Source organism: Trichomycterus rosablanca, chromosome 11, assembly GCF_030014385.1.
Source record: "Trichomycterus rosablanca isolate fTriRos1 chromosome 11, fTriRos1.hap1, whole genome shotgun sequence".
NCBI lineage: Eukaryota > Metazoa > Chordata > Actinopteri > Siluriformes > Trichomycteridae > Trichomycterus > Trichomycterus rosablanca.
In genome coordinates, this window is record NC_085998.1 from 11,188,027 (window position 1) to 11,202,439 (window position 14,413).

Sequence of the window (14,413 nt, forward strand, 5' to 3'; positions counted from 1 at the left end):
TCGTGTATTTTTCCTGAGTCTGCGATCGAGTCGCTGAACAGTTCACACATATCGATCGATAGTCGAATTTCAATCCCCGGGCTAACGCTGATTTGCCTCCGAGCTGCCACATCTAGCGCCTACCTGTCGGGGACGAAAATCAGGGCAAAAATAGGCATCAATTTGACCTCCGGATTTGTCATGTCGCTTCTAGATAAAGCTTTCAACGCTTGATTAATCACATTTTGGAAAACAAGCTTCCACTGCTCTAGTTGTTGTGTTAAACACCAAGTGGTGATCTTAGATTTGGGTGTGGCTACTCTGAAAATGAACTCCAATCTGTAAATGAACCCCAATTCATGACCAACTATCAGACAAGCTTGCAAGATGTTGTTGCTTTCTAAAGAGAGTGGAAAGAGGATATGCTATATGTTGCACTTTATGGTCTTTTATTGCAAGTTATTTCACAACTAAGTGGTCGCTCCTGGGTCATTTCAGATTTTAGGTCTAGCTGGGCAGAAATTTGATACACAGACTGGTTGAAAAGCTGGCATACTGTTAAATGTCACATTAAACATCTCTGAACTTTTGAATCCAAAACATTCTGCTAGTAAATGATGCCAGTCTGTGAGGAATTCATGAGTTTGTGCTTAATTATACAGTATGTACCCATTGGTGGGTAGCACTGTTGCCTCACAGCAAGAAGGTCCTGGGTTTGATTCCCCGGTGGAGTGGTGTCCATTCCGTGTGGAGTTTGCAGAATCCCAATCATTACTAGGGTCTGCATGGGTTTCCTCTGGGAGTTTCGGTTTCCTCCCACAGTCCAAAGACATGCAAGTGAGGTGAAATGGAGATACGAAATTGTCCATGACTGTGTTTGACATTAAAGACTTAAACTGCTAAATCTTGGGTAACAGTAACTACCTGTCCTGTCATTAATGTAACTAACGTGTGTAAAACATGACTTTAAAATCCTAAACCACTAGTTACAATGGGGTGGTACATACCTTTGGCCATACATTTACATTTTAGTATATGTTTGGAAGTATTTGAGCTCTGCCAGTCCTTGCTGTGTAGTAAATCTTTATATAACACAGTGACATTGTGGTAGAAATTCAGATTAATCAGCTTAATTGGATTTCGTTCGCTTGACTGAGGCACATGTGAGGAAGTACCTCAGTCCATACACTTCATTCTCTTTACTGGTATTCCAATATATCATTTTTGTTTTATTGCTATAGAAGCTTTAGTACCTTCATCATGTTCTCTCGGACTGCTGTCTGGGCTGTGTGTATTCTTACTACAGTATTTTTATTGGTTAGCCGGGCTGACAGCTAATTCTGGATTATTTAATAGAAGCATTGTACAGAATGAGGTTTAAAAGGACAGGATACTACTCTGTTAATGGGTGAGTTTGTTTCGGTTTTTCTTTATCATCTTCTGGGATGGATGAATGTCTGTTTTTTTATATACTAGGGTGAGTGATATGGCAAAATTGTTCTATCAAAATATATGGACATGTTGTTATTTACAGCATGTATTATAGTAAAAATTTTGCCGCCCAAGAGTAAAACATATCGTACACAGTGGATATTTAGAAGTAATCCAGACCCCTTGACTTTTTTACACTTTGTTTCTTTGTTACTTTGTTACTACACATAATCACTCATAATGACGAATTGACAAGCGGGTTTTCACGTCAACTAAAAATCTCTCAAGGATTTATACTCATTATTTAACAGTTTGTAGAAGATCCTTCAACAGCAACTGCACCTACATGTCTTCTTGTATTTGGCTACGTCTCTAAGTTTTGCACAACTAGATTTGGGCAGTTGATCCCATTCTTAATGACAGATCATTATTAAACTGTCAGATTAGATGGGGTTGAAGTGTCTGTGAGCCCCCATATTTAGGTCTCCACACACATACTTGATGTGATTAAAGTCTGTGGTTTGGCTGGGCCACTCAAGGACATTCAGAAATGTTTCAGAAGCTATAGCAGTGTTGTTTTGGCTGTATACTTTGGGCCATTGTTATGTTGAAAGCTGAACTATTGCCCCAGTCTGAGTTAGTTAGGTTTGAAGGTTTAAATACTTTTGTAAGATTAAATAGGAGATTCAGTATTTGATTTTTAATAGCTTTTTAAAAAACTTTGGGTCATTAAGTTGTGCAGTCGGAATGCTTTCTGAATATACATATGAAACATATTTTGATGGTCCGCTTGGGTGGCAGAGTTTTATATTATGCTAGTCCATCACTTTTGAGATTGGGGTTTGATTCGGCCGGTGGGGGTCTGCACAGAAGCCCTATGATGATTTGTGTTGTTTTGGCTGTATACTTTGGGCCATTGTCATGTTGAAAGCTGAACTAATGCCCCAGTCTGAGTTAGTTTGCTAGGTTTAAAGGTTTAAATACTTTTGTGAGTAAGATTAAATAGGAGATTCAGTATTTGATTTTTAATAGATAAAAAAAAAAAAAAACTATGGGTCATTAAGTTGTGGAGTTGGAATGCTTTCTAAATTTATATATAGAAGCTCGGATGGCACAACTATGTAGACACAACTATAACAGACATGTTAGCCCACCATTGCTGGGATTGGGGTTTAAATCAGCCGGTGGGTGTCTACATAGACTTGATTGGCATTGTTTGTGGGGCAGAGATGTCTGAAGCATTTTGATGATTGGCCAGATATCACCCTGGCACCCTGTCCAGTGTATTCTTGCCTTGCGCCCACTGTTTCCCTGTGGGTACGGACATATTGCAACCCTGACCTGATGAAATTGAAAAGAAAAAATATATCTTAATATTATCGTAATACATACACTTTAATAATGCAATTGATTTTAAATTTAATTACTTACTTATTTTACCCAAGTATCATCTTGCTGTAATCTAAAAAGGTTCTATTCAGAGGTACCAGACATACACATGCAGGCTTTAGGATTTTTGGACCCTATAGTGTTGCTGTGATAAATATATGAGCAGTGAGACAGGTGTACGACATGGACTCAGTGTCCTCTGTAAGCCATTCTTTTTTCAGGAAGTTAGCAGCTTTCTCTTTTTACAATAATAATTGAGGAAGGCGCAGCGACGGCTTCCCATCGAACACACAGCCTTTGCAGTTTCTTATCGAGGCTGCACATAAACACAGGAAAGCACTGTGTGAATATGAACGTTTGAGGAAAGGAAACAGTTATGAGGAGCGCACAATACATGCCAGTTTCCCTTCATGTTTCATTATTAATCACAGGACATGAAATTGTGAAAGTGCTGAACTCCAAGATCCAAACTTTAACCCATGAGTTTTTCTCAAAGCCTGAGAAGAAAGAGTAGACAGAAGAGTTTAATATTATAATGTGTTGTTTTAGCCTACGTGTACACTGCAATATTATGTTTATTTCTATTGTTTCTAGTACCTTTTGTATGTGCTTGTTATCCAACAGCAGTCTAAACAGATCTTGTTCACAAGCAGATTATTAAGATCTTAGATTCATACATTCACTTCAGTAGTTAAATTTTTATAAAAATCATATACAGTGGTATCTTGAAACTCGACGTCAGTTAGTCCTAGGAGTGGCGTTGAGTTTATAGGTATCACTGTATATGATTTTTATAGACAGAAAAAAACTGAACACGTTGACTTTATATATACACTGATCAGGCAAAACATTTTTATCAGCTCCACTTACCATATAGAAGCACTTTGTAGTTCTACAATTACTGACTGTAGTCCATCAGTTTCTCTACATACTTTTTAGCCTGCTTTCACCCTGTTCCTCAATGCTCAGGACCACCACAGAGCAGGTATTATTTAGGTTGTGGATCATTCTTAGCACTGCAGTGACACTGACATGGTGGTGGTGTGTTAGTGTGTGTTGTGCTGGTATGAGTGGATCAGACACAGCAGCGCTGCAGAAGGTTTTAAATACCGTGTCCACTCACTGTCCACTCTATTAGACACTCCTACCTAGTCGGTCCACCTTGTAAATGTAAAGTCAGAGAAGATCGCTCATCTATTGCTGCTGTTTGAGTTGGTCATCTTCTAGATCTTCATCAGTGGTCACAGGATGCTGCCCACGGGGTGCTGTTGGCTGGATATATTTTTGGTTGGTGGACTATTCTCAGTCCAGCAGTGACAGTGAGGTGTTTAAAAACTCCATCAGTGCTAACACTAACACACCACCACCATGTCAGTGTCACTGCAGTGCTGAGAATGATCCACCACCTAAATAATACCTGCTCTGTAGTGGTCCTGGGAGAGTCCTGACCATTGAAGAACAGCATGAAAGGGGGTTAACAAAGCATGCAGAGAAACAGATGGACTACAGTCAGTAATTGTAGAACTACAAAGTGCTTCTATATGGTAAGTGGAGCTGATAAAATGGACAGTGAGTGTAGAAACAAGGAGGTAGTTTTAATGTTATGGCTGATCAATGTATATACACGTATACGAAATTATTATTATACCTTCTGCACATTTTAATTCAAAATCACTAGGATTCTTATTTGAATATGTTAAATTAAAAATAACATAGTTATTGTAAACTAAAACATAACTTTCTTCACTAGTGAGCGTTCAGTTATTTCCACATATTGATATTGAGGTTTATTTTCTGTCTTTGAATTTAGGAGGAACTGATATAGTCACTCCCTTGACACTCAAGAGTGACAAAAGCTAATCTTTGACTGCTAGGCCTTCTGAAGAACCTCTTATCAGCAGATTCAGACATGCGAGAGACTTATCCATCCTGTACAGACCCGGTTTAACTCCCTTACACTCCCGTGGTATTTAGCCATGCACCACCAGGCAGTGTGTTGTTTGAGCTGTTTGAGCTGTGTGAGCTGTGTGTCAGGGTTTCTGATGATTCCTGTCCGTGTGTTGGAGGAATATGGAAAGGAACCGGTCTGTTGAATTTGGAAGTGTGTGTTGAGATCATAACATGGCAGAGATGAATGGGGATCCAGCGTTTGATGTGAACAGTCATGAGCTACGTCGGCGTTTTCTCAGCTCTCTGTTTTACAGGTAGTGTGTGCATATACACTGAGGACTGATGGGTTCACGTGGGGTAAATCGTTCTGGTTGTAATTCCTGTGTTTGTCCACTAGCTGTGTGTAGGATAATAACTAGGGCTGTCAAACGATTAAAATTTTTAATCGCGATTAATCTCAGAATTTCATATAGTTAATCGCGATTAATCGCATTAAATAAAATCTGTGTAAATGTTATAGAAAACAAGGTTTTTTAAGTGAAATGTTACCATTAAAATGGTGAACACATTTTATGCTAAATGTACTTATGTTAAAAACTGCTGGGACAAGAGAAAACTGTAAGGGAGTTTTATTCACTCACATACTAGGCAGTAATACTATCCAGCAGAGACCCTTGACTTCGTATAAATGTCAGATTGTAGGTTAGAATTTCTCCATCAGCAAACATTGTAGATCAGCGGTGCTTTAGGTGGGATAAGGCGTAGTTATTGTAACAGACTTTTCTGTGCTTGTATCGTGACAATGGTTTGATGGACGTTTCTACACGAAGTGAGTGTGTTTTGACCCTTTGGGGCTTCCATAGTTCATGGACTAGCGTGCTTGACTCCGGTATTCAGTGCCGTAACAGAATAAGTTAATAAAGTGTTTTGCTCCCGACAACTTGTGAATATACCGTGTATTTATTTCTTTATTATGCAAGTGCATCCCTACGACGCTCAGTTATATTATTTTAACAAACCGCAAATGAACAACGGTGGCAAGTCCGACATTAAAACGTTTGTTCTACCAGTCAAGTCTCAACATGAACTAGAATTTGCGTTAACGGCATTATTTTTTTTAATCGCGTTACATTGAGATTGCGTTAATGCGTTATTATCGCGTTAACTTCGACAGCCCTAATAATAACACATACAAATCTAATAAAACGTAATTTGTTTTGATGCGGGCGTCAATTATGTATTATGTAAACAAACTTTTTCGAATTTTTATGTCATGTGTTACACTGGCGGTACAGGTGGAGCAGTTGGAACTAGCAATGTGAACCAACTTCATGGTTGGCAATTCCCATAGTTTATAGCGACCTATATGAAACTCAGTAATGTGTATTACCAAGACTTTATTATTCAGTTATTCAGAATGTATATAAAAATAAAGAAATATTGACGATATTTAGCAATCTATGACTAATCTCAGACTGTACCAACTCAGTAGACTAACTGAATAGTTAAACACTGCTGGAATTCTAAAACCCTTCACTTATTCACTACTAGTTATTAAATCATGGTCAGCAGAGTGTTGCTTTTGTATTAAAGTCTGGATCAAAATATTTCACTTCTTTTTATTGACAAGTTAGATAATAGTGTATCCACGTGTGCAGCATTTATTACCATTATTACATGGAGTCTGTTTACTATGGTTATATTACCCAGTGCACCTTTTATAATTTGAGGGTGTGTTTGATTGGCTTGAGTGGTTAAAAGGTGATTTGCAAGAACATTACAACAATTTGTTTACTTATTGACTCCACAGCACTTGCCATTTCATACAGTATAAGTCCACCAACAGCAAAGGGGCATAAACAGTTCACTTGAGTTACTTCAGAATCTTTTTCTCAGGCATGTATTTAATGCTTTGATCAGTTGTTTTTAATAGTTTTATTCTCTGTGTCCTGTAGATATTTCTACATTACACTATATTGTAAGTATTTGGACACCTGACCATAACCTTATTAGACATACCATTTCAATAACAAATGGTATTAAAATACAGTGACCTCTGTGTAATCTTTGTAGCTATAATGACAGCCATTCTTCCTAGATGGCTTCTCACAAGACTGAAGTATGTGGGAATTTGTGCCCATTCAGTAAAAAAAAAACTATTTGTAAGGCAGGACACTAGGGATGTAACGATAAGCTCTACCCACAATGCGATACGATTCATGATACTGGGTCCACAATCGATTTTTTTTTAAACAAAATGAAATTGAAGACAAATTATGACAAAGTTTCCTTTTATTTCTCTTAAAAAAAACAAATACTGTATTTGTGCTTATCTTTTATTTATCTAAATAATAAATGCCATTTTATTTCTGAGGTAGGTACAAACTATGCCAAATAATGCTTATTGTGTAAAAAAATAAACATAAATAAATTTGGCTGGAAAATCCCCCTAACTGGCAACTTTGCGAAGTGCCATCAACCAGGCGAGGTGAATAGTGCCAGTGCCCTCTGCTGTTTAAAGTGAATATCGATTCATCTTAAATGAATAACCGATTTTTAACTGTCTTGTGGTGCATTGTTACATCCCTACTGGACACTGATGTTGTTCCAGTTAATTTTAAAGCTGCTCAGTGGAGCTAAGGTTAGGACTTTGTGCAAGCCATTGGAGCTTCTTTAAACCAAGCAAAGAGCTCAATTTTGGTCTCATCTGACCATATCACATTCTCCCAAGCTTTCTCTGAATCATTCAGGTGTTCATTGGCAAACTTCAGACGGGCCTGTACATGAGCCTTCTTGAGCAAAGGGACTTTGCAGGCACTGCAGGATCTCAATCCATTACGGCGAAGTGTGTTACTAATGGTTTTCTTGGTGACTGTGCTCCCAGCTCCCTTGAGATCATTGACAAGCTCCTCCCGTGTAATTCTGGACTGACCTCACCTTTCTCAGAATCATTCTTACCCCACCAGGTGAGATCTTGCATGGAGCTCCAGAGCGAGGGTGATTGACTGTGATCTTGTATTTCCTCCATTTTCGAATGATCGCGCCAACAGTGGTCTCTTTCTCACCAAGCTTCTTGCTGATGGTCTTGTAGCCCATTCCAGCCTTGTGCAGGTCTACAATCTTGTCCCTGACGTCCTTTGATAGCTCTTTGGTCTTGCCCATGGTGGTCGAGAGATTTGAACGGAAGAAACTGATTCTGTGACAGGAGTCTTTTATACAGGGACAGGACTAATTTGTGTGCCTCATGGGCACATAACCGGTCTGTGGGGGTCAGAATTCTTGCTGGTTGGTAGGGGATCAAATACTTATTTCCCTTAATTAAATACAAATTAATTTATAACTTTTATTTAATGTTTTTTTTCTGGATTTTGTGTTGATATTCTGTCTCTCTCTGTTAAAATAAACCTTCCATAAAAATTATAGACTGTTCAAGTCTTTGTAAGGGGGTAAACTTACAAAATCAGCAGGGGATCAAATACTTATTTCCCCCACTGTAGTTGATTTATTACACCTGTTAGAAATTGTTGTGGCTGAAACTCATGAATTAAATAATTAGAAGCGATGTCCCAATACTTTTTATCTATATAGTTTATTTGTAATAGCAAGAACAACCAACGAATTGGCCCATGCAGCAATAAATAGGCCAACTGGAAACCACACACACAGTGTGGTTTTCTTACCATACCAGGGACCTGATTCTTTTTCCATCCCACTGTGATCGTGTTTTACGATTATGTTGCCATTTTTAACAGTTGTGATTACTAGCGAAGTTTTCTACTCCATTAGATTCAACTGATCCACTACACAGACATGATTGGCTTTGTCTGAGGGGGTAGACCAAACCTTGATGGCTTGGTTCCCTGTCCTGCCCTGGTGTATTTCTGCCTTGTGCCCTGACCAGAATAAAGCGCTGGTACAAATGATAAATTGATATAAATCGATCAGCCATAACATTAAAACCACCTCCTTGTTTCTATACTCACTGTCTATTTTATCAGCTCCACTTACCATATAGAAGCACTTTGTAGTTCTACAATTACTGACTGTAGTCCATCTGTTTCTCTGCATGCTTTGTTAACCCCCTTTCATGCTGTTCTTCAATGGTCAGGACCACTACAGAGTACTGTAGGTATTATTTGGGTGGTGGATGATTCTCAGCACTGCAGTGTCACTGACATGGTGGTGGTGTGTTAGTGTGTGTTGTGCTGGTATGAGTGGATCAGACACAGCAGTGCTGATGGAGTTTTTAAACACCTCACTGTCACTGCTGGACTGAGAATAGTCCACCAACCAAAAACTTCCAGCCAACAGTCCTGTGAACGGTCCAGAAGATGACCAACTTAGATAGATGAGCGGCAATAGATGAGCGATCGTCTCTGACTTTACATCTACAAGGTGGACCAACTAGGTAGAAGTGTCTAATAGAGTGGACAGTGAGTGTATTTGGTATTTAAAAACTCCAGCAGAGCTGCTGTGTCTGATCCACTCATATGGTACTGTCTATGCATCATCAGCACATGCCTGCAAGGCTCATCGCTATAACATTTGCAATTTCTGGGATCATTTTTCTTTTTTCGGCTCCGTTTTGTGCTCATGTCTTTTTTAAGCCGTACTGTTAAATAACGTCAGGGGTATAAACGTTTGCAGATGTTTTCAGCGCGTATTTAATCCAGCTTGTATCCTGTATCTCATTTAGCCAGCTACTGTGGTTATATGGTTATAGACTCCTGGACTTTTTCCGAATCAGGATATTTAGTCGTCAGTATTTTTGGAGAGAATGAAGTGCTAGTCCTGCTGTAAAGGATTATTCCTGCTAAGAAAACACACTACGCCCTCCGTCCTTCGTCATTGCTTTCGTAGGCTTGTGCTTTATTTTCGTTTACCTGGAGCTGCACTGAAAGGGTCTTCTGTTCTCCTCGGCTGCCCCACTGGGCCCCGGTCTTATACATTTGGCAAACACGTTCTGTTTGACCCTTCAGACCAGAGCTGGAATCCTTTTTTCAGCTTTTATAGACTTGCAATTATTTTTAGCATGTACCGCAGCTTCTTCTTAAAACTTAAGAAGTTTTAAGAAGAACTTCTTAAAGTTCCCCCCCCCACACACACACACACACACAATTCAGGATTAGTATTTATCAAGTTAAGTCAAATGTATTTGTAGAGCACTTTTTACAATAGACATTGTCTCAAAGCAACTTTACAGAATCCAGGACCGACAGACCAAAAACCCCTGCTGAGCAAGCCACAGGTGACACTGGCAAGCAAAAACGTCCTTAGAATTACAGGAAAGGTGCCCAGGTGGCACAGCAGGATATTCCACCGGTTGGCTGGTTGGCATCTAGCGGTCATAATTGGCAGTGCCTGCGGCAGGCACGGTTCTGCTATGGCGGGATGACCGGACTATGTGGGTGGGGTCTTCAAATGCTGTGTAAGGACCCTGATTGGCAAATAAAGAGGCACCTGTGCCGAATGCATAGGTGAAAAAGGGTTCCGCTAAGGACTGTACTCCAGTATACCCACCTCGACTGCAATTAGGGATCCCCCAGCAGTAGAAGACAAACTGACTTTGCTAAATTGGTAGAAAATGCATAAAAAAATAGACAAAAAATACAGGAAGAAACCTTGAGAGGAACCAGACTCATTGGGTGGCCTGGAGAATGATTTGGGTGGCCAAGCAGTTGGAGTTCTTCATTATTCAGTCCAGTCTGTGATAAAGTCTGTTGCTGGAGCCTATCCCATCTTTTCAATGGGCACAAGGCTGCATACAGTAACACTCTGGACAGGGTGCCAGTCCATCGCAGGGCAGACACACACACACACACACACACACACCCATTCTACTATAGGGCAATTCAGTGTCTCCAATTAACCTGACTGCATGTTTTTGGACTGTGGGAGGAAACCGGAGCTCCCGGAGGAAACCCACGCAGACACGGGGAGAACATGCAAACTCTGCACAGAAAGGACCCGGACCGCCCCATTTGGGGATCGAACCCAAGACCTTCTTGCTGTGAGACGACAACGCTACCCACCGTGTCGCCCAGGCTGGAGTCTATAAACTCTTATTTTGCCTCTGTCCCAAGTGTGTTGCATGCATGAAATTCTAAATGTGTTTCTGTTTTCAGTTGATCAGGATTTTTTCCTTTCCAATTTTATCAGTTAAATAAAGATTCAAGACAATTAACAAATCCATTCATTAACAAAGACATTTTTTTGTGTGTTTTACAAAATGTCCCAACTTTTGCTACACCTTTTTAATCTTATTTTCATTAACCACTTTTTTCTGGTCAGGGTCACCACAGGTCCATTTATCACAGGGATTCAACCATCCCCCATTTTCAGGCATAACCAATCATAACTGTGTAGACGCCCAGCTGGCCGATAGCACAACTGAGAATGAACCTGGATCTCAGGTGGTGGGCTATAATAGATGCATAATAATCCAATACAGTATATGGTCAAAATTATGTGGATGCTTAAAATCATTCTGTTCCAAACCACTGATGTGAAGTTGCCTTTCAGCCCTCCACGGCTATAATGTCCTCGACTCTTGTGGGAAAACTTGCACATCAGTTTTGAGTGTCTCTATTGGAATTTGTGCCTGTTCAGTTAAAAAATAAAGCTTTTGTGATGTTTGGGGCGGCATGGTGGCTCAGTGGGTGGCACTGTCGCCTCACAGCGAGAAGGTCCTGGGTTTGATCCCTAGGTGGGGAAGTCTGGGTCCTTTCTGTGTGGAGTTTGCATGTTCTCCCTGTGTCTGCGTGGGTTTCCTCCTGGAGCTCCAGTTTCCTCCAACAGTCCAAAGACATGCAAGTGAGGGAAACTAGATGTAAAGACCTGGTTTCGCAATCAGAGTTCTAAATCATTCCAAACTGTCCACACCAAACTTTTAAGACCACACCCTAATAGACCCTGGCTTGTGCACAGCGGTACGGTCATGTTAGAACAGGAAAGGAAATTTCCAAGATTGGTGCTACAAGGTTGGATGCACATGGTTGATTTTATAGATAGGATAAATACTCTGCATACCCATAGAAGGCATTGGCTTATTTGGTTAAAGAGCTAATTAGATAATTACATTTAATATAAGCCCATCTGATCTGACATCATTGTGCAGTTTTATGAGCCAGTTGTGCAAGTCTCTGTGATTCAGGTTCATTTCGAGCTCATCTGGTTTGCTGATGAAGAATGAATCCAGGTTTTTCAGCCACATTGACGTCATGCTCATCCGAGAGCGATGGGATGAGTTACATAGTACAAATGTGTATTTTTTTAAAGCGTGACCATTTCCTTTACTTTGTTTAAATCTGTGGAAATACTGAACTCACTTAAACTGGGATATTTATAGCACTGGTCTATAGTCTGGTTTTAAAAATAGCACCGGAGGATCGTTCCACACCAGGAAACCGGAGCTCATTTGCTTCACATTTCACAGCAGGTTTTACCTATTGAATGATTTGCTTTCACTCATTGAATGATATTTTTATTTGGTACACCAGTTTGACCCATACATTCCTTTATTTTTTTGTAAGGGACACCTACCATACAGTGAACAGTTGTGGGTATACAATTATGCATTACAGCCCTGTACGGGCGGCACATTGGCTAAGTGGGTAGCACTGTCGCCTCACAGCAAGAAGATTGTGGGTTCGATCCCCAGGTGGGGCAGTCCGGGTCCTTCCTGTGTGGAGTTTGCATGTTCTCCCCGTGTCTGTGTGGGTTTTCTCTGGGTGCTCCGGTTTCCTCCCACAGTCCAAAGACATGCAAGTGAGGTGAATTGGAGATACGAAATTGTCCATGACTGTGTTTGATATAACCTTGTGAACTGATGAATCTTGTGTAATGAGTAACTACTGTTTCCTGTCATGAATGTAACCAAAAGTGTAAAACATGACATTAAAATCCTAATAAACAAACAAACAGCCCTGTACACTTTATAACAGTGTCTCAGCTGCAGCAGTGTTGTTGGGATTTTTAAATTGTGTTAAATCTTCTTGGCATTTTCATTATGAACACATTATCTGCTTACACTTTTTTACACGCTCTATTTTTTATTAGAGACAAGAGCTGTTTATATTTGTGCACAGTGTGTGTACATCTTCCTTTAGTCTTTTATCATCTGACACTTTCTGATCACAGGAGCTTCGAACATCGAGATGTTTCGAAATTTAAACACCAACAACACTGCTGTATAAAACTCATAAAAGTCAATGAGCAACACAGTGTACAGAGCAACAAATAATAACAGTCAATAATTGTATACCCACTCATTTCTGTCTGATAGGTGTAGCTTACAATGTAATCAATAAATCTACAACACCAAATCAGAAAAAGTTGGAACAGCATAAAAAATGCTAATTATAAAAAAAAAAATTGAGTTTCTTATATTTACTTTGACTTTTATTTGATTGCAGACGGTATGAACCTGAGATATTTCATGTTTTATCTGCTCAATTCATTATCTGCTTCATTTCATTTATCAATAAACATCTATTCCTGCATTTCAGGCCTGCAACACATTCCAAAAAAAGTTGGGACAGTAAAGCATTTACCACTTTGCAATGTTGCCATTCTGTTTCACCACACTGAAAAGACGTTTTGGCACCGAGGAGACCAAGTGATTTAGTGTTTCAGCTTTTATTTTGTCCCGTTCTTCCTGCAAACACGGTTAAGATGTGCAACAGTACGGGGTAATCATTGTCGCATTTTTTATTTCAAAATTCTATATTGGGGACAGGTGAGAACTGCAGGCAGGCCAGTCCAGTACCTGTACCCTCTTTTTCCACAGCCATGCCTTTGTATTGTGTGCAGCATGTGGTTTTGCATCGTCTTGTTAAAAATTATGATGTAGTGCTTGACAACCTGACCTGGATGCTGCTTTTGTACCAAACCATGATTACAATCACCTGTTGAAATCACCTGTTTGGAATCACATCATTATTTCGTTTTTTCACCTCATTACTAGCCCTAAATTGCCCCCGTCCCAACTTTTTTTTAATGTGTTGCAGGCCTAAAATGCAGGAATTGATGTATATTAACAAATGAAATGAAGTTGAGCAGACAAAACATGAAATATGTCAGGTTCAAACTGTCTGCAATCAAATAAAAGTTAAAGTAAATGTAAGGAACACTGCATTTTTATTTTATTTGCATTTTCCATACTGTCCCAATTTATTCTGATTTGGGGTTGTACCACATAGGTGTACCTATATACACATTTATTGGAAAAGAAAGTACACCCTCTTTAGTTATGTGTTTGTGGGGTCATGTAGAACCGCCATAATAGCTTAAAACATCTACTTTATTAGTCTTGCATTGTTTTGGAGAAATTTTGGCCCTCTCTGCTACAACAGTGCCTCAATTCATTGCTGTTTTTGGGGTATTCATTATTCACAGTTTTCTTAAGATCTCACTACAGCATCCTAATGAGGTTGAGGTCTGGACTTTGAATTGGCCGTTCCATTTTTAGCTACTCAAACGCCCCATGGCTGGATTTCTTCTTATCACTTGTCTTGTTGCATGGCCCTGTTTCAGCCCAGCGTAAGCTGACAGACAGATGGACACATTTGTCTCAAGAATATTTTGGTATAAAGTGGAGTTCATTGTTGTTGTCTTTATGACTTTAGGTTTCCCAGGTCATGGGGTTGCAAAGTAAGCCAAAATCACTACCTCCTCACCACCATGGTGAGTAGTTGGTATTGGGTGCTTCTGGTAATGCACTGTT

General features: G+C 39.7%; 1 protein-coding gene across 2 annotated transcripts in view; it reads left to right on the forward strand.

Annotated features, from left to right (window-relative positions):
- mob2b (MOB kinase activator 2b) overlaps positions 1-14,413 on the forward strand; it is a 78,646-nt gene that overhangs the window by 30,906 nt on the left and 33,327 nt on the right. Inside the window, exon 1 of one of the 2 annotated variants that reach the window (XM_063005150.1) lies at positions 4,834-5,003. The exons of the other annotated variant lie outside the window; for it this stretch is intronic. Coding sequence (XP_062861220.1) covers positions 4,921-5,003 — 83 coding nt within the window. The 5' untranslated portion in view covers positions 4,834-4,920. Of the gene's footprint in view, positions 1-4,833; positions 5,004-14,413 lie in introns of those variants that run through there. 2 annotated transcript variants of the gene reach the window in all.